The sequence below is a fragment of the Trachurus trachurus genome (genome assembly GCF_905171665.1).
Source record: "Trachurus trachurus genome assembly, chromosome: 7".
Lineage (NCBI taxonomy): Eukaryota > Metazoa > Chordata > Actinopteri > Carangiformes > Carangidae > Trachurus > Trachurus trachurus.
Genome location: NC_139901.1, coordinates 25,361,440 through 25,388,787, shown reverse-complemented (window position 1 = coordinate 25,388,787; position 27,348 = coordinate 25,361,440). Strand labels below are relative to the sequence as shown.

Here is a 27,348-nt window from a genome sequence, read left to right as displayed (position 1 = left end):
GGTGAGTTTCTCCCAAACCAATAAAATCACTCAGTTCTGCTTTGTCACTTCAACAGGGAAGTAGTCGGCTGCACTTAAACACCAGCAGCAGCAGCAGCAGCCGCCGCAGCCGATACGCGACTGTTGACTGACTTGTAGCTCGGTGTGTGTGTGTCTGCTCCGCTCTGAACTGAAGCCACTGAGTCGGGGTTTATCTGCCAGGTTATCATCATCATCTCGTTAACGGACAGTGAGTAACGTTAACGGCAGTTGTCCTTTGTTTTTGTTTTTTTAAACTTGACCGTTTATTTTTTAGCCGTTGGTTGTTGCCTGGCGTAGCTTGACAGTTGTTTCAAGCTAGCGCGTGTTTGCCTGTCAAGACGTGTTGTCATAACAGCGTGAAAAGCTACAGTAAGAGCTCATGACAGCGCGGTTTTATAGTATTAGTCTTTAGCCCCGGTGTACATCCATCCATCCATCCATCCATCTACCCAGCTCCGTTTTATTAGCTGCATTATCCGAGCTATTTCCTCCTGGATGCCAACAGCAGCTAACTATCAACGAGGAGGCTACAGTTCATGACCAGCAAACTACAGTAGTGTCAACCTGTATTGTCATTACTTTAGTTGTTAGCTTGAAAGTAGCCAGCTTCACCCACGGTGTGCTGCAGTAAGGTTTAGCCCTCTAAATACGGGATTTGGTGGAGGATTGGACTAATATCATTATGGTTTGTTGTGTGTGTGTCTGAGAGGGAGTTTCAGGCTATTTCTGGGAGTTGTAAGTTAGTCAGTCACTCACTATCATCCCACAGAGATCACACAGTAATTTAGCTACATCTGAGTGTTGACTTATTTTTGTAATTAATCAAGCTAACGTTACATGCTGTGTCTACATTTTGAACCACATACAATACATAATGAAAATAGAATAGGTAGTTGTGGTCAAATGTCTTGTAACAATTGATGTACATTTGTTTTCATGGAGCTTTCAGAGATGTGTTACATTTTCTTTTTATCATCAGTGCAGTGTGACTTCAGTTCATTTATTGAAAAATACAAATACTTCCTGATATGGTTCAATTGAAATCTATGCTTGTCCTGTTTCTTAAAGATACCCCTCCTTTCCCTTCAAGTGTTGGCTATTTTGAAAGAGGAAGTAAAGAAGGAAGTGGTTCTGGTTGCTTTGCCCATTTACACAGCTACATGTATATATTATACATTTTATAAATGCAATCCTTTGTTTCCTACTGGTAATCCACTGAGATGCAACTGGTGATAAATCTTATTTTTTTGATTATTCTTTCTAATAAATAGCCTACATGATTTAGTGAGTCATTAAAGTGTCAGTTGTGTTGTTTTGTCTAAACCTCAAAGATTAGTTTGCAGATAAGAATAATCAGTTAAAAAAAGTAGTTTAAATTACTTTAGTTAAGAAGGGACGTCTGCAAAACTTAAAGATAATAAATTGAACTGATGCATGTTGTTTGAATTTCACCAAATTTCTAAACATTAAAGGGATAGTTCACCCAAAATTCAAATTTCACTCATTATCTACTCACCCTCATGTCAACTAAGAGCTGTGAGAATTTTCAGAGTCCTCCGTTCCTTCTCTGAGTTACGGGGGGGTCTGCGCAGCAGTATTTGTCCATATAATGGTTGTGAATGGACACCAGAGCTCTTCGTCCAAAAAGACACACCAAAAAACATCCAAATACCTCCATACTGCTCGTCTGTAATGTCCCTCTTGTATTGAAGCCCCGACATGAGAAATTGTTCCGAAAAAAATTAAATAAGTCTATATTTTAAGCTTGTTTGTAGCGGAAGCTCCCAGTGTCTCAGTTCACTGCTCTGCCTGTGTAAGTGCAAATCTCACGTGATTTGCACTGACCGGCGGAACAATTTCTCATGTCGGGGCTTCAATACAAGAGGGACATTACAGACGAGCAGTATGGAGGTATTTGGATGTTTTTTGGTGTGTCTTTTTGGACGAAGAGCTCTGGTGTCCATTCACAACCATTATATGGACAAATACTGCTGCGCAGACCCCCCCGTAACTCAGAGAAGGAACGGAGGACTCTGAAAATTCTCACAGCTCTTAGTTGACATGAGGGTGAGTAGATAATGAGTGAAATTTGAATTTTGGGTGAACTATCCCTTTAATTTTCTGTCAAGGATCAACAAATTGTTTCAACGCTATTCAGTTTGCAGAGGCTATGAAAATTATACATTTTATCAGCGTCACTTCAGACCGTTGATATCTGCACCATCACCTAAACTATCGTGGTTCACACTGATAATGTTTCAATTTAACATTATCAGTGGCTGGCTCATGCAAAACAAAGTTAGGAACAAGCTCTACTCACTTTATCTTTAGTTTGTTTACATACACTTAGAATTATGTAAGCTCTTTCTTTCTTTCTTTCTTTCTTTCTTTCTTTCTTTCTTTCTTTCTATATCCCCACCAGCGAAATGTTGGGTAATTTTTTTGTGAACACTGTTGTCTTTTACATAATTGTCAGAAATACCCACGGGGTCACTCGACCACACCTCAGGCACAAGAGGATCAACACACCACTCAGGTGTAATTGTGTTCTCTTAACAGGAGGATTTTTTTGCTTCCTTCTTCCCTTTGTATCTTTTTTGACCCTAGCTGTGTTTTGTTGTGTGTGGTGTGTAGCTCCAACCATACATTCCTTTGTGAAAGGAAATTTTACATAGAAATGTGACTAAAACAAAACTCCTGCCTCATCTGTGGGCCTCTCAGTTTACCCAATAGCCATGATCTTTTAGACCTGAATTTAAAAAACTTAGTAGTATGTTGCTGTTGGGTTAACTAATAGTCTGTGTTTGTTCTCTGGAAGAAAAGCACTGCATTGCTTTTTTGTGTGCTTTTTATTAACTGGACTTTCTGTTTCTCTGCTTCTTTAGAGATGGCCAACATCCCCCTCTCTCGCTCCGAGGTGTTTGGGGAACTGAGGAAGGAGCTGCATGAAGATGAAGAGTTCCGTCAGTCGGACGTTCACATCTTCATCATCATGGGCGCATCGGTGAGAGCAGTCAAAGTCTACTCAGTGGTAGTTTCAGTAAAGTTTAAAGTGAGAAGTGATAATAAGCCAATGCCTACCTAGTTGTGAAACTAAAATGGAAGAGCTGGTGGTTTGGAGCAATCTTGGCCGTACAGAAGCTACTATGTAATTTTTTAAAGAAAAAAAGGAAGAGGGTGCATTGTACTTGGTCTGCAGCAATGGTTTGGTAGGTGGTACATGTCAGACTAAGATCTGCACGACACACATGCACCTGACTGGTCTGCAGCTACGCGGCCATACATCAATGCACCATGTGTTGGTGTGATAGCTTTCTATTACACCCAGCATTAGAAGCCAGGCACATTTAGTGGAGGCAAGTTAGGCAAGATTATATTTGGCCATAATTTCAAACAAATTGTTTTGAAATCTTTTTAAGATACTGCAATAATTGCACACGACCTGATAAAGGAAATTTTGAAACTGATTTCACTGAGCTTCTGCAAACAAGCCAAACAAGTAATCTGAGCTTTCAAAAGCCTGGAATTGAGACAGTGAATACCCCAAGGTTCCTCTTTGCTTATCATTTCAATAGTATGTGGTACCTCTCACTCATAATGTAGTGATTATGGCCAGAACCAGTGCCAGAACCTTGTTTGCCAAAAGTATGATTCATAAAGAATTCTCTTTTTTGTTTATGAACTAAATCAGATGCATCTGTATTGTTTACTGTGTTATGGAGACCTGGCAGGAATAAAACAGAAAGTCAGAAAAAGAACATTTTAATTAGAGTTTGGCAAAAACAATCAAACTGACCAAACATGTATTCAGTGGCGTTCTCAGGAGTTAAGATTGTGATTTTCCTTTTTTTCTATCTTCCTATTTCCTCATACCATTCACAAGTTGATTCCCTGGAACTAAACCGTTGCAGGCATTGTAAAGGTTGATTTCCATCTGCGTTTGTTTATGTTTCCACTCATGCGTTTACCAGGGCACCAGCCTGTTTTACACAGTTTTACAGAATAGATGTATTTCTGAGAATGTGTGAACTAACACCACAAGTCAGTAGCAGATTTGCTTTCAATGCCCATGACACGCTATTTTTCTAAACGAACCATTTGAAATATTTAAATACGCTTCACATACTTTCACATGTGAAAAGTTGGTTTTATTTATGTTTCAGGTTTTTTTTGTGAACACCAAACAAGGCTACAGTAATTTATCTGCTTATTTATTTGCTGTGTCCTTGTTTCTCCTGCACTGTTTGCCGTTAGAGGCAGAGAGTGGCGCTGCTGCTGCTGATTTTTGCAGTGTCACTCAGTGTCAGCATTTTCTTTCAGTGTGATGCATAGACAGGTCAGGGGAAGAGCTTGGCTGGGCTCTCTGCAACTTGTTTGAGTTTTTTATTGGCACATGTTTGATGTTGCAGCCGTTTAAATGAGCACATGCTACATTTTAAAAATATATGTAGTTTCACATTTCACATTTTGTCCTTTGCTAATGTTGCAGGATATTAATTACACATTCACTTCTAATTAATGACCGCAGAGATTATCACTTCTTCTCACCTACAGTTATTATTTTAAACACATAATGTTAAACAAGATAGCAGGGTTACAAGTTGAGGAATTCCCAGCTGAGGACCAGTGTTTTAAACGGAGGTGTATGACAGTACAGTATGTGATTTAGGCCAACAGTAAACTGCGATGGGAATTCATTTTAATTAAGTTGACTTTAATATCTTGGTACAGGCACAATTCAAACTTTTATTGTTGGATTCCTGAATAGCTGCTGTCAGTGTCTGACACCGGCATACACAGCCTTTATCCTGTATACAGTACAATAATTGCTTTGTTTTGCCTTGTCAAACTTGTCGAACAGTATTTAATACTGACTCTATTTCCTGCTGCTGCTGCTGCTGTTGTTGTTAGGCCACTAAAGCAACAGGTTCTTCAGGAAGCAGAGCGACAGTCTTTCCTCCTCCAGACTGTTGGTTGCTGTTTGGCAACTGCTTCCAGGCGGATTACTTAAGTTGCACAATTTTAAACTAAGCCATGGCGGCCTACCTGCCTGCTGGCACACGGTGGTGTGACCTGCAGCATTTGGGCCTTTTGTGGTAGTGGAAAATAAGTACAGTATGACACACTGCACTGGTATAAGCCTCACCCTAAACACAGTGACTCAAAAACTGCATCAACAATTAATGGCGGCTGTACATGAACTATATTTTTTAATGCAAAATATAATTTCTGAATATCATATTTTGCATTTTGTAGGGGGACTTAGCCAAAAAGAAGATCTACCCAACGCTCTGGTGAGTGAACATCTGATCACACTGAAAGGGTTTAACATGAATAACACAGCAGAGGCTGATGAAGATGATATAATATATAATATAATAAGTGGAGCCTCTTTAGTTGAGTGTAATTAACCATATTTCCTGTGTTCTCTCCCAGGTGGTTGTACAGAGATGGCCTCCTCCCAGAGCAGACGCATTTCGTGGGCTTTGCTCGCTCCGACTTGACAGTGGATGCGATCCGAACTGCTTGCATGCCCTACCTGAAGGTAAAACATATTGAGATACCTCTACTTAAAGATATCCTACAGAAAAGTTATTTGATATGGTTTACAGCAGATTGTAGCAAAAAAACAAAAACAAAACAACTTTCAAATATGGAAATAAATTAAAGGGACATTTCAACATTTTGGCAAATTCGCCTATTGCCATCTGGTCGTTTTGGCTAATGCTGCTTTAATTGTCGGTGCAGGCTATTTTGAGACCGGCGGGGGAGAGACGGAGGCTCACGGTTTCGATTTCTACATTTCCCTCATCAAACTAAATACACAATCCAACAACTCCACAACGCTCTCGTGGACAAGTTGTGACCTGCACATTCGCCACACTATGAAATAATCATGTATAATTATGTAACATTACGACATATGAAGCAAATACTCAGAACTACTTTCGCTTTTGAAGTCACTCTGCCGAGTAGCCGTGTCTGGGATGTAGTTCTGGCTACGCATTTGCCTCTAAAACAACTCTGTCTCGTAATGTTTCATTATTATCTCATAGCGTGGTGAATGTGCAGGTCACAACTTATCCATGAGAGTGTTTTGGAGTTGTTGGATTGTGTATTTGATGAGTTTGATGAGGGACAGCCTGAAAATAGCTCATGTGCAAAGCTCATGTCTGCCCCGCCAAACTAAAAATAGCTTGCAACAATTAAAGTTAATGAATCTACCCCTAAGACTATAGGGATTATGGCAATAGGCGAATTCGCCAAAATGCTGAAATATCCCTTTCAAGGAAGTCGATGTTCAACTGAGCTCAGTCTCATGGTCAGAGTCCCAGGAACATGAACACACGTGCACATTAAATAACAATAACTTAAATTTATATAGTGCTTTCCAAAAACCCCAAGGTCACTTATAACCCCTATGTGAACCTTTTCCTATTCTCTGCCTTATATTTCAGCCTGTATTTTTTGAAATGCCACAGTGAAATCCATGCATTTACAAATGTTTTCAACCTGTGGCCCAGGTGCAGGAAACGGAAGCAGAGCGGCTGTCGACCTTCTTCAGCAGGAACACATACATCAGTGGGAAATATGCCGATGAAGACTCCTTTTCCAAACTCCACACACACATCCTGTCTCTGCCCGGAGGAAACGAGGCCAACCGTCTCTTCTACCTGGCCCTGCCCCCCACCGTCTACCACGATGTTACCAAGAACATCAAGCACCACTGTATGAGCGCAAAGTCAGTGCACATACTTCTCTTCCTCTTGTTGCTGTTTTACTGTTTACTCATTGTTTTGCATGTGTCTGTTTTGTAAATTGTCCACTGTCTGGCTGAAATTCAATCTCTGAAGCTTTACTGATATCAGATGTGCTCTCCAACCATTTATTTTGCATATACAGTGTCCCAATACACCACATGTATTATGCAAAGTTTGATTTCTTCACTGAGGTGTCAGTTTGGGGCATCACATTAGACAGGTTTACATTCACCAGCAAAAACACTAGTACCAGTAATAAACTGCTATTCTCTACTTGTCTACAGTCAGCTACTGCCATTGTCATTGTCAGTGTTGTTTTTGTGATCCTTGTTTTGTCAGTCAAGTTATTTGAACCCAGTTGTTTCTCATCACTGTGTCATCGTTGTGTGTTTGTTTAGAGGCTGGAACAGGGTGATTGTAGAGAAGCCGTTCGGACGTGACCTTCAGAGCTCCGAGGAGCTGTCCACTCACCTCTCCTCCCTCTTCACCGAAGAACAGATCTACCGTATAGATCACTACCTGGGCAAAGAGATGGTGCAGAACCTCATGGTGCTCAGGTAAGAGACCATCTCTTACAGTAGATTAATTTGCTTTTTTGTTTGTAAACCTTTTAAATAATATATATATATAACCTTTCCAATAAAACTGTGAGTAAAATACAGTGACTATTTGGTGTGTTTGTATATATGTATACTAATAAGATTCAATAGGGTGAAATGCAAAAAATGTACAGGGTTAGATTGTATGAGAGAGATTCAGGAAAGAAATAGCAGTAATTACAGATAGGAGCAGATGTGAGCTTGAGATATTAAATTTAAACTGTACCACCTGAAAGGGAAGAATAAAAGCCTTATTACACAGGACCAAGTTCAATATTTGAAGTGTTGGAAAATCCAGTCCCACAGCTGTTACAAAATATTCATATCAGATTACATCTGATTATTTGTAAAGATTATACCCTCATATTCTTTTCCTGTTCAGTTTTGCAATAATTTAGGAGGAAAGAGAGTAAAATCGTAAAATGAATTTAAGTGCCTGTGATATCTTGATTAGATAAAGCTTAAAGTACACAGTACTATCAGCGCATCTTAATATTGTTGGAGACGTGTTTCAGCCCATAACAATCATCCGCTGGTGATCTAAGCTAACATGATTTATGCAACACTTCAGTTTCATCTGGTTTGAGGTTGAAAACCTCCTGTGAACACGATACAATGTAAATAGAAACTGGCCTCTATTGAAGAACAAAAGGGAAGATAAATGTTTATGCATGTTGTCATGAACAGCTGTCCTTTTGCTGTGCACACTGCTGAGCAGAGAATAACTGTGTGACGTTTGTTGCAGGTTTGGGAACCGAATCTTTGGACCAATCTGGAACAGGGACAACGTGGCCTGTGTGGTTCTCACCTTTAAAGAACCATTTGGTACCCAGGGACGAGGAGGCTACTTTGATGACTTTGGCATCATCCGGTGAGAGGGAAAGATAATAATCCATAATATGAAGGATTAATACGACATAATAGTGTCTTATTATTGCATTATTATATAGTTGGTTTGAGTAATGTTTAGTGATAATATGAATGCGAAATCAAAGGGGGGAAAGTAAAGTGTGTAGTACCGACACATGATCAGTTACAGTTTTCATAAACATGACCCACACATCCATCCTTTTCTCTCCTCTGTCTTTTGTGTGCCCACCTGTTCCCCTTGTCATGATTAGCGATGTCATGCAGAACCACTTGCTCCAGATGCTCTGTCTGGTTGCCATGGAGAAACCGGCTTCCACCAGCTCTGATGATGTCAGGGATGAAAAGGTACAAAACCAGATCCCAGGGACCAAAAACACTCAACAAACACCTCGACAGATGGAGGTGTTGAGTGTATCGGATCACCTTTGTTCTGTCCACACATCAGGCTGCTATTTGATTTGCTCTGTCATTATTTGAATACTGGTTTTTGTGGTAAAAATAGACAACAGCTGTTTCCTCCTCTTTGCGCTCTCGCATGTAGGTCAAAGTGTTGAAGTGCATCACTCCAGTGTCAATGTCAGATGTGGTGCTGGGTCAGTATGTCGGGGATCCAGAAGGTGAGGGAGACGCCAAACTGGGTTACCTCGATGACACCACAGTTCCTAAAGGGTCAACGCAGGCCACGTTCGCCACCGCTGTGCTCTATGTGCACAATGAACGCTGGGATGGTAAAACATCAAACAAAACTCTTCTCAAAGCAAATATAACAAATGGCACATTTCCCTGTTTTTTCTTTTTTTTTCTTCCCATAATAAAATCGGCATGAAATTCTCCTCTCCTCAGGCGTTCCTTTCATCCTCCGCTGTGGAAAAGCTCTGAACGAGAGGAAAGCCGAGGTACGGCTGCAGTTCACAGACGTCCCAGGAGACATTTTTGGAAAGCAGTGTCGCAGGAACGAACTGGTGGTGCGCGTGCAGCCAAACGAGGCCGTCTACGCCAAGATGATGAGCAAGAAGCCCGGCGTTTACTTCAGCCCTGAAGAGACTGAGCTGGACCTCACCTACAAGAGCAGATACAAGGCAGGTTCAGGTTGATGTATTTGTGTACTACTAATGTACTAACCATGGAAAAAAAACTAGGGTTGCAGCTACCGATTATTTTATTATGGATTCATCTCAGTTATTATGATAATAATTTGGAAAATTATGAAAAGCCCACTCTCCCACTATAAGTTCCCAGAATTTTTTTTTTCTTTTTACCAGACCAGCAGGCCAAAAGAGAAACATATTCAGTTAATTTTCATACAGGACAAAGAAAATCAATAAATAAAATGGAAAAATAGTTGCCAATTATCCTTGAAAAAAGACTTAACTATTGATAATTGATGGATTATCTGCTGATTTATCATGTTAGTTCTAAAGAAATTCCTAGCTGTAGCTCCAGACTTAAGATTACAGGACAAAGAATACACAAAGCTGTTTAAATTGCAGGCTCAGTTTTTCTAATTAAATAACTTGCGAATTAAAACTTGTATATTTTCAGGATGTGAAGCTCCCAGACGCTTACGAGCGGCTCATCCTGGACGTCTTCTGTGGAAGTCAGATGCACTTTGTCCGCAGGTCTGTCTTTGTTTCCCTACTTACAGTTGTTTCATCTTACTACTTGGAAACTGAAACTGTCCTTTGTAATGTCATGTGAAGTGTGAGGTAAATGTTTTGAACACTAGATGGAGCTGTGGTGCATCTTTTCGCTGCCTTGATAGAACAGAGCAGCTTTGTTTTTTTCCACATAACGCTGTATTGTTTGTCTCTGCAGTGATGAATTACGGGAAGCTTGGAGGATCTTCACGCCTATTCTTCATCAGATAGACGGAGAGAAGCCGAAACCTATTCCATACAAATATGGAAGGTAGGGAAATGTCCACTGTGCCTTTGACGGACTGGATGAGGAATTCAATAGCGTTGAATGTTATTGTTTTCTTTTCTTTCAGCCGTGGCCCAACAGAAGCGGACGACCTCGCAAAGAGAGTTGGATTTCGCTATGAAGGCACTTACAAATGGGTCAACCCACACAGACTGTGAATTGTGATGAGATGAGGGAGGAGTAGCGGTAGGATAGTAGGAGGGGTGCAGCGGGGTACTGTAAGTCAGAGCCATGTCGTGTTCCAATACTGGAGTGTCTTTGAAGAAAGAAGTGTTTCCACTGTGTGGATGCATCACATTAGCAGCAAAGAAAGAAAACATTAAGAAAAGTATTTCTCAGGTAGAGCAGTTACTCCATGGAGCCAGTTCAGATCAGACAGACAGAAAGTAATCATGAAAATTAGCTGCAAGCTGTTTTTTTTTTCTTTCTTTCTCTCTCTACCCCGACATCCACAGCAGCTTTTTCCATTTTAATTTAGAGGTGGGACCAAGTCGGTTGGAGAAGGAACAAATCTGAACCCGGATATTTCTGCGAACAAAATAAGTGTCTGAACTGGCTCCGTGTCCCTGTCTCTTTTAATTATGACTTAATTTGTTAGGATGGTAAATGGAATAACGCAGAGCAACAACAAAACACTCAGCTGAGTCATGCTCTCCCAGGAGTACGGTACTGTACCAAAGATGGTAACAACATCAGCAGGGAAGAGGAACAGGAATGATTGTCCACCAGCTGCCACTCTGATATTCATTATGATTACATTACCTTTATGCTTTGACTGCATTTATTAATCACGCTTAATGAGGTTTATTTTTTACATTTCCATACTCTATTTTTTTCCCCCTCCTCTGCCTGGGACCAAGACATGATGGCTGTTTAAGATAAAATACTCTGTGGTTTGTATAAATGGCAATGCAGGCAGTTTTGCTTCAAAGCATTCACACTGGAATAGTCTTAAGTGTCCTTCTGGACGAGCAAAGTGAGCTCTCTCTTGTTTAGTAGCCTCCCTCCAAGCTTTATTTCCTTATGTTTACATTTATCCAGGGTTATTTAAGTTCTTATTTCATATTTCAAAATATTCTGCAGCGTCGTCTGCCACAGGTCAACAGTTAATATCTTTGTATTGAAGAGCTGTATAATGCTGGTAACTGCACACTCATGTAAAGCTGAGCTACATTTCCACGACTTGTAATAAACTAGGTTTGCTTCTGTTTGTGTATTTCATGTGTTATATGTTATGGTACCGATGGTTTCTTACTTTAAAAGCATAAGGATCTACAGTAAAGCAGGAGACACAAACCTGGAACTGGTCCATTAACATCCAATGTTACATACACTGTTATTAAAGTCTAACAACTGTAAAATGTATTTCATCCTCAAACATAAGCAAATCTGAATTTTTAACTAAATAAATACCTGAAACTCCATAAAATATATCATAATGCTGGAGAAACTTTACAATAACGTTTTATTTATTCACTCTTTAAAACAAACAGAACATTCATGCAGCATTTCTTCCCACCCAGGTGCTGTGTACTTGAAATAACCAAGATAATCGAGAGTGACAAAGCAATGATGTGATGAGAGAATTCATTTATTCAATCTGCAACACACATTAGCTGAGTGGATACGGGGTCAGGCAGGATCACAGTAACAAATGGCGTAGTGGACGGACATGAAGTAGTGGAGTCTTTGGTTTGACCAAAAAAAAAAAAAAAATGAAGAAGAATATGGCCAAGTTTTAGCAACCGTGTATTTCTAAGGCACTTTGCATTGTTACGTTTTTTAAAAATCAGTTGCTGTGCGTTTAACAGGATATTAATAATACAGTACAAGACAAGAAATGTTGTTAACCGTGATTATGTAAGACATTTAGAGCATATAAAGACGAAACTTAAGCGTTACATCTAGAATTAAATAACTCGTGATGGACATGGCATTAGCTGGACGGCAACATAAATGTTAGATGAGGATAAATCCCTCTACAGAAGGCTGTCAATAGGTCTTTGCCCTGAGTGTTCGGCCCCGTGAAAAGTCTGAATGCATGATGTAGCGCCGTAATAACCTTGTGCAAATATGCAAGTAACTCAACGGCATTTAGGGGTCAACAGAGACACAAGTTAACTCTTTATGTTTTCAAATTCTAATATGCTGTGAAGTCTGGATTTCTATATTAGCTGACACCATGCATTCTGAATTCATCCGGCTCTTAGAAAAAAGACCATCACACACACTCACAACAACTTCCCTTCAAGTTTCAGTTTAGGTCAAGAAACGAAAGCGAGCACTTAAAAAGAGAGATGTCAAAAACTGAATGTGAAGGACAAAGTGGTTTAAACACTCAAATGTTACGCAACCTCTCCGACAAGTGGACGTGAAATCCATCCACTGGCTGTGAGACGTGTATTTGCGCGACACCTGTGGAGTGCCGGGGGTCGTCCTCCATCGGTTTCTGACGGGGTAACAGATGAAAAGTGGCGACGGTCTCCGTGTAGAAGGCACTTGGTCAGTTTGGGTGTTTTTTTTTTTTTTTACATGTGCTCTGGGTGGTTCTGCAAACAGCTTATGAACTCTGTGACTGGATGGGCCTGGTAGCAGATCTGATACACCGCGTTGAACAGTGGGAACCTGAGTGGGGGAGGGGAGAGAGAGGAGGTATTGTTCAGTCAGTGCCCCAAAAATAATACTGGGTTAGGCATTTCCTATCCAGTGCTCTGACTGTGTGTGGTGTGATGTGCTGCAGCTCAACTTACTTGTCAATGAGGTTTTTGTGCTTGAGGATGAGATAAACCTCAGCTGCTGTTGCTGGTCCCTGCAGCTTCTGACCATTCAGCATCTCCTTCTCCAGTTCCTCTATGGACTAAGGAAGGAAAGAAATAAAAAGAAGAAACGTGACATGACTTCTCGTCCAAAAATAGAGATGGTGCACTCACAAGCTTAGTTAAGAACCAAATGCATTGAAGAGTCTGTCATTGTTGTGGGTTATTATTGGTCCTCATTAAATACTGATTGTTTTTATTTTTAAAGACAAACGCTGGTAGCTGGCTTGACATTCATTTCACATTTTAAATCTGTACAAAAAAATATATATATTTTGACCGTATTGATTTAGTGTGGTTCAAATGTGGAAAATATGGGAAAGCTGAAATGTATATAAAAGACAATCAGGCAAACAATGTAGTGATAATAAAGCTGCAGATTATCATCAAATCCAGACTTTTTCATCCTGCAGGCAGTGTCCCAGCAGCCCCACTGTACCTGGCTGCACGGCACCAAGCCTCTGTCAGCCCAGAAAAAACTGTCTTGAAAATGAAGGAAAACACTGTAGTTTGCTTATTTAACGCCTGCTGGTGAGGCCATGAGTGTTTCTTTTCATTTGTTTGTTTGGTACACCTGCAAAGTTAGCACTACTGCTTGACTAATGTGAGAACAGTGGGTGTTTATCCTGATCTTCCTGTTCTACTGACACTGTGTGAGCGCAGAACGACTTAGTTTCCATACTGTATGTACAAAAGAAAATATGGATGAGTAGGAAGAACAATCGCAAGGAAACCTGCTTTAATGTACATATGGACACCTGAATGTTGGTTTAAGACAGACTTGAAATGTTTGAGGTTAAATACAACTGAAAGATCCTAAGACCGTAGTGACATACAGTACAGTACCACACTCTATCAGGACGTTTAAAGATGGTAATAAATGGTTTCTTTTTGCCTTCCCTCCAAGCTCTTATCATGTGTTCCTTGTGTTTATAGATCAACAGTTCATCAGCTAAAGGATTAGTACCATTCAACCAAGGGCTAACTCTTTTTTAACTTGACAGTACAGTTTGTTATCAAGAAAATAAAGTACCTCTGTTACATTAAAAATCAAAATACATTATACATTCCCAAAGAAAAAAATAAGAGGAAAAAAAAAAATCATCGTACCTTTCCCGTCTTTACAAAAGCCTCGGCTACTTTGCGGTTGCGGCCTCCGTAGCAGGTGGTGATGAGGTCGGCCACGCCACAGCTCTCCAGGAAGGTAGCAGAGGACACGGGTCCGGCGGTGCAGAAGATGCGGGCGAAGGCGATCATCTCCATCAGGCCCAGTCTGATCACTGCTGCCTTGGTGTTGTCTCCAAAGCCCAGACCATCGCAGAAACCTGCTCCCACGGCAACAATGTTCTAGCGGACGGATGAGGGAGACGAGACATGAAAAAAAAGAAAGAAAAAAAGACGAGACATGAGCAGCAGAGACTGGAAACACAACAGCTGAAGGCAAACCTGGCTACTTTGAGGAATATGTAGACAACCCAGAGGACGTTAGAGACAAAGAGAAATGGGCGTCTAATCGATAAATGAACTTCGGTGACAATGAACTAATTAATGAGCTCGAGTTTTTTAATTACATCCAGAGCCTCAGGGCTTTTAGAGGCTCTGCAGATTCAACCTGTAACTCCAGGTGTGCTGTGAACTTTTTCCTGCCTTCCTCATTTTAAAGCCATAAAAGCACATAAAGTTAAAGAACGGTGCATTTGTTAGTTAACTGATCCAAAAGTTCACTAAATTGTGTGGTTTCAGTTTCTCAAATGTGAGAATTTGCCGTTTTTCTTGGCTTGATTACATACTGTAGCTGTAAGTTTTGAGGGTTGTGGGCTGTTTGTTGGACAAAACACAACATCTGAGCAAAGGTCACGTTGTGGTCTAGGATATTGTGATATATTTTATAGACCAAAATGATTCAACAAGAACATTAACTAATGATTAGTTGACAATAAAAGCTACAGTATGGTTAGTTGCAACACTGGTTAGTTGCAACACTGTCCTTATCACCATTTGTCAATTCACCAAAGTGTTACAAAGTTGAGTCAGGGTCATAAAGCATTTATGCAGAATGACATCATTTCACAGCTGAATGGACAAAAGGATTGTGCTATATTTGATTGTCGAGTCCATAAAGTCAAAGAAAAAAGAAAAGAAAAGAAGGAAAAAGCCTTCAGCTCAATGTAGTGTAGAACTTTCAATTTCATGTTTTGTCAGATAAACAGTCCAAATATTAAAGATATTACAATGGTTTTCACACAAGCAGCAAATATGCCACAAGCTGTAATCAGAGAGTGGTTTTTTTTTTTGGCTTGAGTTAATTAATTACTGAGTGAAGTCTGTGAGATAATAAATGTTTGATTGCTTTTTAACTCACAAGCTACAACTACTGTATGAATATAGAAATATTCCACCCTCAACATGACTACATGTAATTCAGCCTAGGTTTGTAAATGCTGCGCTGGATAAATGGCAGCACTTGAACTCTTGAGGCAGATGCAAACTTGACAGCTTTTCACAACTGTATAAGATACAAAAAATAAATGGTGTGTCTTTAACCTTTGGAGCTGGGCATGGATCCCAGATCCAGTGAGTTACTGTCGCTGCTTTGAAGCAGAAGTCACTCTGTGAGATTTGTCAGCATTCTTCATCAGGCAACTCGATCTTGTGTTTAAAATCAAGTAGTTTTATCTTCATCCTTCCTGACAGGACTGCAGTGGGGGGATGTAACCAAGTGCAGTCATTTACGTCTGCAGATCGTTGTTTCAGCTGCTTTGCATGCTTGGTGGACACCTGTTGAGCTTAACTTAACTAGTGTCTATGTTGCACAACAGTAATGTTGGCAAACTGCTGTGGAAGATTTTACAGCCTTTGTCCAGTTGCCCTTTCACTCCAGTATCATAGTATCATTGGTTTTAGTATTTCAAAATAACACTGGACAGAAATGCAACTTGTGTTGTTTTTAATGTGAAGTCATTCACTATAATGTGAAATCACAGATATTACAGTGTTGGTTGGTCCCTTTTTTTCTGTGTGCAGCTGTGTTTTGTAGTGAAAACTCACCTTAAGGGCTCCACAGATTTCCACCACATCACATTCCTCTACTACAGTGACTCGGAAGTTGTTGGTCTGCATGAGTTCCTTTAGGAGAGCGCCATGGTTTTTATTCTTACATCCTGGAAGCAGAACAAAGAACTGGGTTATGTAACTTGTGACCTTCATTCAAATACGAATACATTTTATTATGAGTCATGGTTTTAAAAATGGAAATAAAAAAGACTTCTGCATCGTTTAGAGTGCAGCTGGAAAACTCCCAAATCCTCTAACAAGTTACATTTGTCAGCGGTGAGCCAACTAATACTGATCCCATAAAAACAGGTTAGTGCCCTTTTACTTCATACCCCGCTTGTAAATCCCATGAGGTATGCTGTTATGTAGTACGTTCAGCAATGTGAAGAAAATGTCAAACTGAACCAGGCTGCTGTCATTTACACAGCAGCTACATGGCAGATTAAACCTTCACCCCCATGCTGACAACGCAGAAAGCCAGAGAACACGAAAGTACTTCCCTCTTTCAAGGCTTGAACTTTCATACTGTCACTTTACATTTTCAGTCAGTGCAGCTTTGTCCTAATTAATCAAGAATCCTTTCCGTCAAAAGATCCTGTGCTAAGCATTCAAGAATATACACCACAACATGAAAAACCATGTAGCACAGTTTGAGACTAACCAATGGTGGTCTCACAAAACTTCTCATCGGCAACCTCATTGGCGATGTTGGCCCCCATCAGCACGCTCATGGTGATACCGAGCTTCTCCTGGATCACATCAGAGATGAGCTTCAGTCCGTCAGGTCCCTCGTCCACACCCTGGTGGAACGAAAACAAACACGGGCCGAGTGTTTACATTAAGCAACACCACCGAGCTGGTATTTGGGTCAAAGACTGAACAACAGGTTTAGAGTTGCGTTAACCAGGACTAAGTCCGACTCGAGTCTGGCAGACAACATGAAGTGGCACAACAACACAAAAATTCAGGGTGCACAAAATACACATTATCGAAGACGAGTCAAACCTTGATGAGGGACATCCCAAGTGCGTCACTCTTGATCTTGTCCTTCATGGTGTCGCACGCTCTCCCAATAAACTGGTGAGGGATCACAAACACCAGGATGTCTGCATCCCTGGACGCCTCCACCAGGTCTGGGACAGCAAGCTGGGATGGAGGAAGGAGAAGATGATGACATTTAGGTCTGATGCAACTGATCCAAGAGCTGATGTAACAAACTGCAGTGAGAACGTGTAGTAACTGAAAATACAGTGGTTAAAAAAAGACTAACAATTTCTAATAGAGGAAACCATTTCAGATCATAAGGACAAATGCTAACAAAATGCATTAAGTGTACATACAATGGGACTACAGTTCATTCATATGATATAGAAAAGCAACAGGAAGAACACTGAATCACTGTTAAATGACAAGAAATAAACACTATTTCTTACCACATTTGCTGGCAGCTTGTGGCCAGGAAGGTACTTCACATTTTCATGGTCATTGTTGATGATTTCAGTGAGTTTACGCCCGTTCACCATCTCCTCAAACACCCACATTTTGACTGTGTTGTCAAATTTTGCATTCTGAGCAGCATTGGCACCCACAATCTTGGCAATGGCAGAGCCCCTGTATTGAAAAGGAAAATGGTAAGCATTGAGTTAATATAACAATTCATGCATTTATCACTGCATTTCAGTTTATTAAATTTACATTTAAGTGACCTTATAAAAAAGAATGAGCTCCAAATGATCCAACATCCATTGTCAGCTCACTGAGTCACCACATGACTCCTGATGTGATCACCAAGCCATTTACTCAAGGCGTTTCTATCTGGCTCCATTCATTTTGGAGATAACATAACAATGCACCAAACTCAATTTAGAAATCTGATTATTTTAGGTTAATCCACCCTTCAGCAGTGTTACATAGCGGTTTAACACAGATTTTAAGAGTTTTCTTACTATTTTTGAACCAACACTTCAATTCGGCATGAGAAACTATAAACTTTAAATGAGGTTTCTTTTCTTTTTTTAAAGTTTTGAATTTGGCTTTCATACAGGAAAAGGCATCCTCAGTGGACCGGGTGTTGGCGATGGATGTGAAGCTGTGTAACGTTAACCGGTCTGTAGGTGGATGGCTGTGTAGAAAAACTGATAGCCAAATATTTCCATGTTGTGGAGGCGTTGATGAGAATAAGATTACAGGGGGTCATTCCTATGTTCCCTCAGCCCTATGTTCCCTCATTTCGAACTTTTGTTGTCACTGAAAATTAGGCCCTATGTTCCCTCAGCCCTTTGGTCCCACCATTGGTTGGGTTTAGGCAATGAAGAAAGGAGTTGGTTAAGTTTAGTAAAAAGACCAGGTAGAGGCTAGACAGGCCAGATAGGTAGAGTCCATATAGGTAGAGAGAGTCCAGAGGGAACATAGGGCTGAGGGAACATAGGGCTGTGGGAACATAGGCACGCTCCCAACATAACAATGCACCAAACTCAATTTAGAAATCGGATTATTTTAGGTTAATCCACCCTTCAGCAGTGTTACATAGCGGTTTAACACAGATTTTAAGAGTTTTCTTACTGTTTTTGAACCAACACTTCAATTCGGCATGAGAAACTATAAACTTTAAATGAGGTTTCTTTTTCTTTTTTTAAGTTTTGAATTTGGCTTTCATACAGGAAAAGGCATCCTCAGTGGACCGGGTGTTGGCGATGGATATGAAGCTGTGTAACGTTAACCGGTCTGTAGGTGGATGGCTGTGTAGAAAAACTGATAACATGTCCATGTTGTGGAGGCGTTGATGAGAGTAAGATACAGTAGGATGTAGATGTTTTGCTGATACATGAAAAGCTACATGACCGCAGGATCCCATAAATCGTGACTGACATCACATGTGGTCAGTTTTCTGTGCACTACTCACTCACTCAGCCAGTTTCTTAGCATGTGACTTGTCTGTAAAACCGATCGAAGTTGCAGCAGCTAACGACGAGACGTTGTAGCCCGTTAACGCTTTGGAATTCAAACTTCATTACCGTTCCCATGGAAATCCGGCTAGTTAACATTAGCCTGGGCTGTTGGCTAGCAACGGTTGACAGGCAGCGCCAGTGAGTAGTAACGTTAACGCACACACAGATGGGAGAGACCTACAACAACTGAAGTTAGCCGTGTTAAAAAAACAGCACGTCGCCGTACGGTTTAGCAGATCAATACATCGACTCACCAATTCCCAGAGCCAATGATGCAGACTTTCTTCGGAGCTGCCATTGTGAAGAGGTAAACCGCTGAATGGAGGTGAACCTGCACCAGTTGCCGCTGTGGACCTGCAGTGTTATGCAACACAGAGCCCGAGCTGCAAGCTGATTTTATTGGCCTCTCCGAGGGGGAGACACCGGTCCGCCCACTGTGGACAGGGCTAAGTACGGCCATCCATTCATAGAGGTTAGTGGACTCTAAGTAATTGGGACAAAAGTCACTGTATGAGTCCCACACATACTTATTTACCTACTGTACGTTTTATGGTATACTCATGCTGATAAGATAACACATGGTCAAGTGAAAGGCCCACCCATTAAGTGGGAGCAAGTGCAACACACCCATAAAATAATTTGTATTTTGTCTCCAGGTCTTAATGCTGCTTTATAGTTACTAATCATCTCTATTATATTTTAGGGCAGAGGATTAACCAGCCAGGGAAAATGGACAATTGCCCAGGGACCACAGCTGTTATATCAGCATTACGTCAGAGTCCCAAAAAAGTGTGTGAAGGTCTGAGGTTTATTCAACTTTATATCTGACATAATCAGCATTAATTGTATTAAAACTAGCATTTTAAATCACTTTTTTTTTTACTCAAATAACGGATCTGAGTGCTTCCTCCATCACATGGTTACACCACACATTCACCACTCAGTCCTTTAACCTCGTCTGCACCGTCTCTTCATTTGTGTGCCTCTCCTGTGCTGAAAGAGATGGTTATTCCAATAAAGTTCCCCAAGTGACCAACAACTTTGTTATTTCAGTAAATAGCCAACATACGCAGAGAGAGAAGGAGATTCTGGGTTGATTGACTGAATAAAGGAATCATTGATAAATCAGCAATTCTCAAGAAATCCTGTCCACATGCCAATGCATAAAGCCAATAGTGGAAGACCTTGTTAAAATCTAAAGACTTAACAAGATTTACATTCAAGTCCAGGATCACTCTCGAATTTGTTTGCCTGGATACAGCCAAACACTGGCTGCAGATTCTCTCTTTCCATCCTGCAGGTATAATATCTGTTTTGTGCCCATTTAGTTTCCATAGAAATAGAAATACTGATGTGAGTGAGAGGAAACAGCAAACAGCATTTAAAGAACCAAGAAAAACAGAGAGTATATCAGGTCCATAACAGTGATGGCGAATAATGTTGTGCAGGAGAACAAAAGAAAAATAGATAAGGACTCAGAATATTACCTTGAGGAGCACTAATATTATTATTGAAAATAGTGAAAGATTATCAGACCATTTAGCACTTAAAAAAACCTTTTGTACTAATTTGTACCCTTTTAACTAATCATCTAACACCAGAATAACATGCAGACCAATGGAAACTGATTGCATGAAATATGATGATACTAAACATGTTAAATATTAAACATTTATGTGCTTGCCTTGTACATTTGCTGATAAAACTTCTGTCCTAAAAAATCATTCAATAGACAGTTTTACTTGTAATGAAGTATTGCTCCTTTAACTGAAAGACATGATTAGAACAGATCCTCCATCATATATTCCCATAGACTTAGTTCACTATACTAGAGTCACAGACTAATATTTGTGTTTAATGTCTTACACACTGCTTCCTCCATAATCCCGTCACAGGATGTATGATATGTTGAATTATCGCTGCTCAGAATATAGCCAGCATATTAAATGTCACAAGAGCAGCCACAGACAGATCATTGTGTGGGAAATTATATGGTCTGAAAACCTCAAACAAAAAGGGACCTTGTTGCGCAAGACTTGGACAGCAAACAGAAGAAGAGACGTAGGAAGGAACTTAAAGTTCACATTCAGCAGTCTGAGCAGACACAAACTGAGAAAATCTAATTTGTTTGGCTGAGAAGTCTTTATGATATCTTTACCACTAACATAAAGCATCTTTTAATGAGTTCAAGTGCTTCGACTATCCCAAATGAGTACTCCTACATTCACACAATAGTCACTGATGGAAGTGGAAGTTGTTATTGGTATAACCTATATCTGCCATGTTGAAGATACCTTAAAGCTTTTGTCAAATAAACTCTGAGTGTGGAGTATATTAGGAATCTGCATATTTTTTTGTTTAATTGCCATCAGGACTTCATCACACCCCTTATTGAAAAAAGGAAAGTTAAAAGATTGTTTTTCACAATTTCACAAGGGGTGGGGGCTTGAAATATTCTAGCAATTACTTCAATGATTGTGAAGAGTCCTCACTTAAAATCACAACTGTCAAACTCACAGTGGCACAGGAGGAAAAGCCCGGTGGCTCACCAAAGTCAATAGGATTCATCCAGTGGGGATTATTGGTGTCTGTACAAAATGTCACAGCTATTGATCCAATAGTTGTTGAGATATTTCAGTCTGGGCCAAAGTTGTGGACTGACTGACAGTAGCATCCCTGGAGCCAGGCTGCCAGCACTGCTAAATGTTAATGTAAACAAGAAGAAATGTATGATAATGATATGCAGTGAAAAAGCAAACAATTTCTGCTGTGGATTCATCTGATTTGTATTTCACATCGAAAGTTTGCTCAGAGTGGGAACTGTCTCACTAAGGTGTGGCCTTTGATTGTGAGTTTTTTCTGTATTTCACAACATGAGGTTAAATGATGACACAGAAGACTTTCAAGTGAATAAAAGCTGCGTAAAGTTAGCATTTAATCTTTCATATTACAACTTCTTCAATATCATTATTTATCTATACATCACCAGACTAAAATAATCATCCTTTTCATATCTCAAATAAAAATGGAAAATTGAAATGGAGGCATAAGTATAACAAAACCTGGAAGCATGGCGGCCAAAGGACTTGTTTCGAAATGCATGACCTCATGCAGTGGATGCTAGAAAACAACAATCTCGCTGTTCAATTGTACTGATGAATAATTAGCTGTGATTGTAGCAGTACAAAGAAAGAAAAAAAAAGCCTCATACATAACGTTGTCTTTGATAAATATACTTATAAGAAAGAAACCATCTACAATCATATGTACACAAAAATTGAATCGAGGCACACAGCTATATTAGATATACAACAAGTACAACATTAGACAGATAAGACTATGCTAATACACTTAGATTATTATCCATAGTCATTGCAATATTTACATTTAAATTACAACTGATGGTATGATTGTGCTTGATAATAACATTACACAGCTACATGCTAAACAATTCCCATTTCATGTGGAGAATACCAAAGAGCTCAATGGGAACGAAAGCAGGTAACTCCAAAATAATATTTTAAGATGGTTTTGTTGATTGAACTGAAAACAGAAACGGTGATATTGGATATGAGGGCAGAATCTCAAACTTTCCTTTATCAGCTTACGAATTTGGCCCAGATGTTTGGATGACGCTGAAAACACACAGTCACAAATACATGCTAACAATATACAACCTTACCAAACACACAATGGACACAAACTGCAGTTGGACCTGCATATTATCTGTTCAACAATGGACCCCATTTAAGATGCCTACTGTACAGTGCTACATGCAAGTTAGAGCCCTAAAGAAGATGGAAAAACACATTCAACAGAGTTATTCTCATTTTTCGTATCCTTCCATATTGTGTAGCTTTGAACATCATACATCCATACGTAGACCTGTATGGTCTTTCCTTATTCTTTACAGGAAATATTTCTCTTTATTTGGAATTTCTTCTTAGATCTATACAGTACGGTGATTGTCATTGATAGGGAACTTCAAGGCAAACTATATAATACGTAGCACCTGGTTGACATGGCTAAAATATTTGTTCATGGTTTGTGATATTACATTTTGTTGGATCCATAGTTTTAGCGCAACTCTGCATGTATCTGAAAATATTTTGTATTTTATAAAGTTCATTAAAAGACTGATGTTCTCTGATCTGGACAGTGATGTTACAAGCACAAAGATAAACAGAGGGCTTAGCATAAATAAGCATGGTTTGCCTGTTTGTTTAATGCTAGCCCATTTGACTAACTACCACCCTGTTTCCAGTCTTCTGCTATACTAGCTGCTGCTATAGCTGTAGCCATATTTAATGGGCAGATGAATGGTATGATCTCTCTTAAAATGTCAAACTATTTCCATTTCAGTTCAGTACAGTAGGCTACATTCAAGGATCTTGATGCTAGAGCCAAATTAGCGACTTGGTCTGGTTTGGAGGCTAATGTTTGCTGATGTTTGCCAACTTAAGTTAAATGTTGTTTCAATCACTACTGTATGGTACTAAGTCAATGTGACTTGATTGTAGGCTACTACTACTTGTGGTGTGGTTACTTAACAATAGCATTTAGCACTACAGGTATTTATGATTGGGGCATTGTTCACTGCAAACATTTAGACTTATCACAGTAGGAAAAGCACAGGTTTAACAAATAGCCTATCATAAACAATGGCTCAGTTCTTTCAATTCACCCATGGATAAAATCTGCTCTATATACTGCTGCTCAGCCAGTGTTGTGTAGTTTTGTTTTAGTTATATATTTTTTTAAGAACCTGTTATGCTTAGTCCACCTATGAAATAACTCATTTTGTTATTCATTTGCTTGGCTCACAAAGTCTTCATAGCACTATCACCCTGCAAGATGAGGTAGTACAGTATATTGACAAAATGTACAGGGTTTAATAAGGAAAGACTGCCTGGAGATGAGGCTGACTGACATAAATATAAAAATGGAAAGTTGGTGAAAATGGAAAAGTCTTGTAAAAATCATTTAGAGATGGAAACAAACTCGGAACACTTTGTTTTACAGAAGAACCATGGTCAATAAACTCTTTTTAGACTACCGGTACTCATTTTGTTCGTTATTGACTGCCAAATACATTTCTGTGAAAGAAATAATTCCATTTAAATCCCAAATAATATTTATCATCCCTTAATTTACTATTGGAAACTTTTTGTATTGAAGTACATGTTTGTTTTTAAAGACATGTCACTGTCTGTTCAGCTCAGCTGCTACAGTAGCCTACTCTCTGAATACAAATGCCAAGGTTTTGATAGCTTGGCATTTAACTGGGAGTTATTCATTTGACCTATCCTTCATTGGAAATTGTTTTCTTATTTCCAGGAAACATCTCAGTGAGAGATTATTTAGAAATAAATTGTAATTTATAGATCTGTAAAACAAAGTGTTACGTTGAAAGATAGAAGTGGAAATAAATATACAGTGCTGACATGCACATTTGTTAACAAACTAAATACTTTTTTTTTTTTTTAAGAAAAAAGATAAAAATACAGATGACAAACGCCACAGCTTAGCTTGGATGTCTAATGCCGTTTAACTGAACACATGACATGAACATATACAGTTCACATCCCCAATCACTGTATCTGTTACTACGTCTTTAAAAGCTGTTTACAGATGACCATGCAGTTATTCTAGCATTTCTGAACTGATCACATGTTGATCACCGCTGTTGTCCTGCCGTCTGCGCAGCCGCCTGATTACTTCAGCCACTTTAATGTGTTCACCTCGTTGCAGACAAACCCTCGCCAGGCACAGTTCAGACACTGTCTCTGTTGCTGCAGTCCGCTCCAAAGTGCAATGGACAAAGTTCATGAAACTGCTCAGAGACAAGAGAGCGACCCCCTCCTCACGGCTGCAGACGCCTAGTGAAAGTTACTGACGTGACACTTGACATCGTCTAAACTCAGGACTGTTCCCTGGTCATTGTTGTTGTTGTGCTTGTGCTTCTTATCTGAGCAGCGACACAGCTTGTACTTTATCACCTGAGGGGATAACAGAGCAGGTCAACATGATTAACAAGCTGCCAGTTGTGGTTCGACAGGAATGGAAGGAAAACAGAGACAACATTCATCAGTTTGTATCGAGAGTCGTAGAAATGCTGAGGTTGAGTCTCACAGTTTGAAGCAGCCGTTTAATTTTATTTTATTTCCCAACATTAAGGTCTAAATGCTGTTTCAGAGCCCTCTCCGCTGCCAGGACTGAAATTGTGGAGGGGATATATTACTAAATCCATGGGAATCTAGTTATAAAATGAACTGTAACTCCCCCCAGATTCTTTGAATACCCAGAAAAAATTACAGATGGCATGAGCGCAGTAGTAGCTATAGCTCTGTATCAAGTAAATCCTTGCATGGGGTAAGATTATTTTTCAATCTAAACACTTCCCGGAAGATTTCTCACCTCATAAAGGTAGTCAAATAGCTCCAGAATAGTGAGTATGCTTGCCCCAATAAAAAGTCCCATCTGACCACCAATATCACCTGGAATAAAAAGAGAATGTAATATTGTGAGAAATTTGAATCCTTTGTAATAAACCAGGAATATAACTTTTCAGTAGTATAAAATCAAAGTCAATTAAACTGTACCTAAGAGTCCAGCCACTTCATAAGCCTTCTTTTGTTCAATAGTCTCATAGTTGAGAGCCTCAAAGAAGATGTCTAAAACCAGGATGTTCTCTCTGTGGAGACAAGACAAGCCAGTCAGATGACTAATTAAATTTGTATACATGTTTAACAGATGGTTAATGATACACAGCAATGTAGTTGTGAGCAATTAACAGAATATCTTTCAAGTTTGAATGTACATAGTTTGTCAATTATCATAACTTCTCCTATAAAAATATATTTTCATTATTATTAACTCCTATTTTGTTATAAAATCACAACTTTTTTTAGGGTACAGTTTGCTGTATAATTATGTAACATAAGCAATTAATCGTAACATTGTGCTGGTACATACTTAATATACTGCTCAGATTTGTTGTATTTCTTTGCCAGATATTTAGCAGAAGCCTTGCTGGGGATCTTGACGAAGGACAGCTCTTTGCTGTATCTGGTCATGTTGCACGGTGTCTCACAAACACAGAATTCATTGTCTCTTTCCACCAGGAAATCTAGAGAAAAGAAAACCAGAGCTCAACTTGACCTTTGGAACAGATCAGCACAGCTGTGACAATGTCATGAGATGACGTCTTTGTGTGTGTGTCTCTCTCCGTGTGCGTGTCTCTGGCAAACTTTGAGGACAGATTTCAAATTAAAAACCAAATGGCTTTGTCGCCTTGAGGACAAAAGACATCACCCCAGTTTGGAGTTAATTTCAGGCAAATTGTTATGATCATGGTTATGTCTGTGTGCGTGTTTGTGTGTGTGTGTGTGGACATGGACGAAGCCCTTTTCTTACCAAGAGCTGGGTCAGCACATTCTTTGTAGAGCTCGGGGGTGCAGTACGGTGCATCGCCTGCAGCCAAAGCACAAACACACGCTCACATTAGTTCACTTTTCCCCTGTTTTCTTCCTTTTTGAAGCAACTACAGTCATTTATCTCTGCAGCATCATTGATGTAACTCTGACTCAACACACAGTAACAGCGCTCTCCTACCAGGCATGTGCACCATGCGACAGTTGCAGTTGTCCACCAGGTAGCGTGTTTCACAGTCGATGCGACAGGCTGTGATGCTGTAACTGTCAAAGAAGTCCGAATCCATGGGCGTCACCTTACAGTCTCCCCAGGGCGGGGGGAGATATATCAGCTGCAATGACAACACGTCTTATTTACTTACAGTGTTTCCCCCAGAAAATGTGTTAGTTAAGGTGGTGTCTGTCCTGTTGGGGGGGGGGGGGGGGGGGGGGCGCCGTATTAAGTTTCGCTTTCACCATGTGCGCTGCTGTTATGCATGTGCGCTTCTCTGTGGTGTGTAGAGCAGGGGTCTTCAACGTTTTCCAGGCCAAGGACCCCCAAACTGATGGAGAGATGGAGCGGGGACCCCCTACTTATATATAGGCTATTGTATAAAATTGTGTTTTATATTTAACTGGTCCTGTAGTGCCATACAGGGCCGTTGTATAGGGGAGAAAGGTGATGATCATTATAGGGGCCCAGCGCCCAGTAGGGCCCACAAAAACCCCAGTAGTCTAATCTTTGTATGACTGAATTATTCTGCATAAGACCCTGACTAATACTCATAGTAATGCTGCATTAGCATCAAAACAAAGTAGGCTAAATAAGAAATGATAATAGATACGTAAAAGTGGAAAAGTCAGGGGGCAGGGGCCCACTTTAGTATACTTTCAGGGGGCCCAGGATTCCTAGCAACGGCCCTGGTGCCATATGCCAAAAGTAC

At 40.0% G+C, this 27,348-nt stretch overlaps 3 protein-coding genes across 4 annotated transcripts in view; 1 reads left to right on the top strand and 2 right to left on the bottom strand.

Annotated features, from left to right (window-relative positions):
* Positions 1 to 53: 53 nt before the first annotated feature.
* Positions 54 to 11,382, top strand: LOC310989175 (glucose-6-phosphate 1-dehydrogenase). The gene is made up of 13 exons (XM_083976140.1): positions 54 to 229; positions 2,907 to 3,025; positions 5,278 to 5,315; positions 5,458 to 5,566; positions 6,546 to 6,763; positions 7,181 to 7,339; positions 8,127 to 8,252; positions 8,503 to 8,596; positions 8,793 to 8,979; positions 9,095 to 9,330; positions 9,794 to 9,870; positions 10,067 to 10,159; positions 10,242 to 11,382. Exons 2-13 carry the CDS (start codon positions 2,909 to 2,911, stop codon positions 10,330 to 10,332), a joined length of 1,545 nt encoding a protein of 514 aa, XP_083832266.1. The 5' UTR covers positions 54 to 229; positions 2,907 to 2,908; the 3' UTR covers positions 10,333 to 11,382.
* A 1,106-nt stretch (positions 11,383 to 12,488) lies between these two features.
* On the bottom strand, positions 12,489 to 19,367 carry LOC310989171 (glycerol-3-phosphate dehydrogenase [NAD(+)], cytoplasmic). Its single transcript, XM_083976129.1, has 8 exons — positions 19,247 to 19,367; positions 17,478 to 17,655; positions 17,050 to 17,190; positions 16,706 to 16,844; positions 16,039 to 16,151; positions 14,101 to 14,337; positions 12,925 to 13,031; positions 12,489 to 12,799 (listed from the first exon to the last, which is right to left on the bottom strand). Exons 1-8 carry the CDS (start codon positions 19,288 to 19,290, stop codon positions 12,703 to 12,705), a joined length of 1,056 nt encoding a protein of 351 aa, XP_083832255.1. The 5' UTR covers positions 19,291 to 19,367; the 3' UTR covers positions 12,489 to 12,702.
* A 2,532-nt stretch (positions 19,368 to 21,899) lies between these two features.
* Positions 21,900 to 27,348, bottom strand: part of LOC310989307 (acid-sensing ion channel 1-like) — a gene marked incomplete at its 5' end in the record, with an annotated part of 62,444 nt that continues 56,995 nt past the window's right edge. The window contains 6 exons of one of the 2 annotated variants that reach the window (XM_083976324.1): positions 21,900 to 24,991; positions 25,410 to 25,555; positions 25,595 to 25,686; positions 25,968 to 26,121; positions 26,409 to 26,465; positions 26,607 to 26,757. In XM_083976324.1, the coding sequence (XP_083832450.1) occupies positions 24,872 to 24,991; positions 25,410 to 25,555; positions 25,595 to 25,686; positions 25,968 to 26,121; positions 26,409 to 26,465; positions 26,607 to 26,757 (720 nt within the window). In that variant the 3' untranslated portion in view covers positions 21,900 to 24,871. The remainder of the gene's footprint in view (positions 24,992 to 25,409; positions 25,556 to 25,594; positions 25,687 to 25,967; positions 26,122 to 26,408; positions 26,466 to 26,606; positions 26,758 to 27,348) is intronic. The other variant, XM_083976325.1, reaches the window with a different exon arrangement.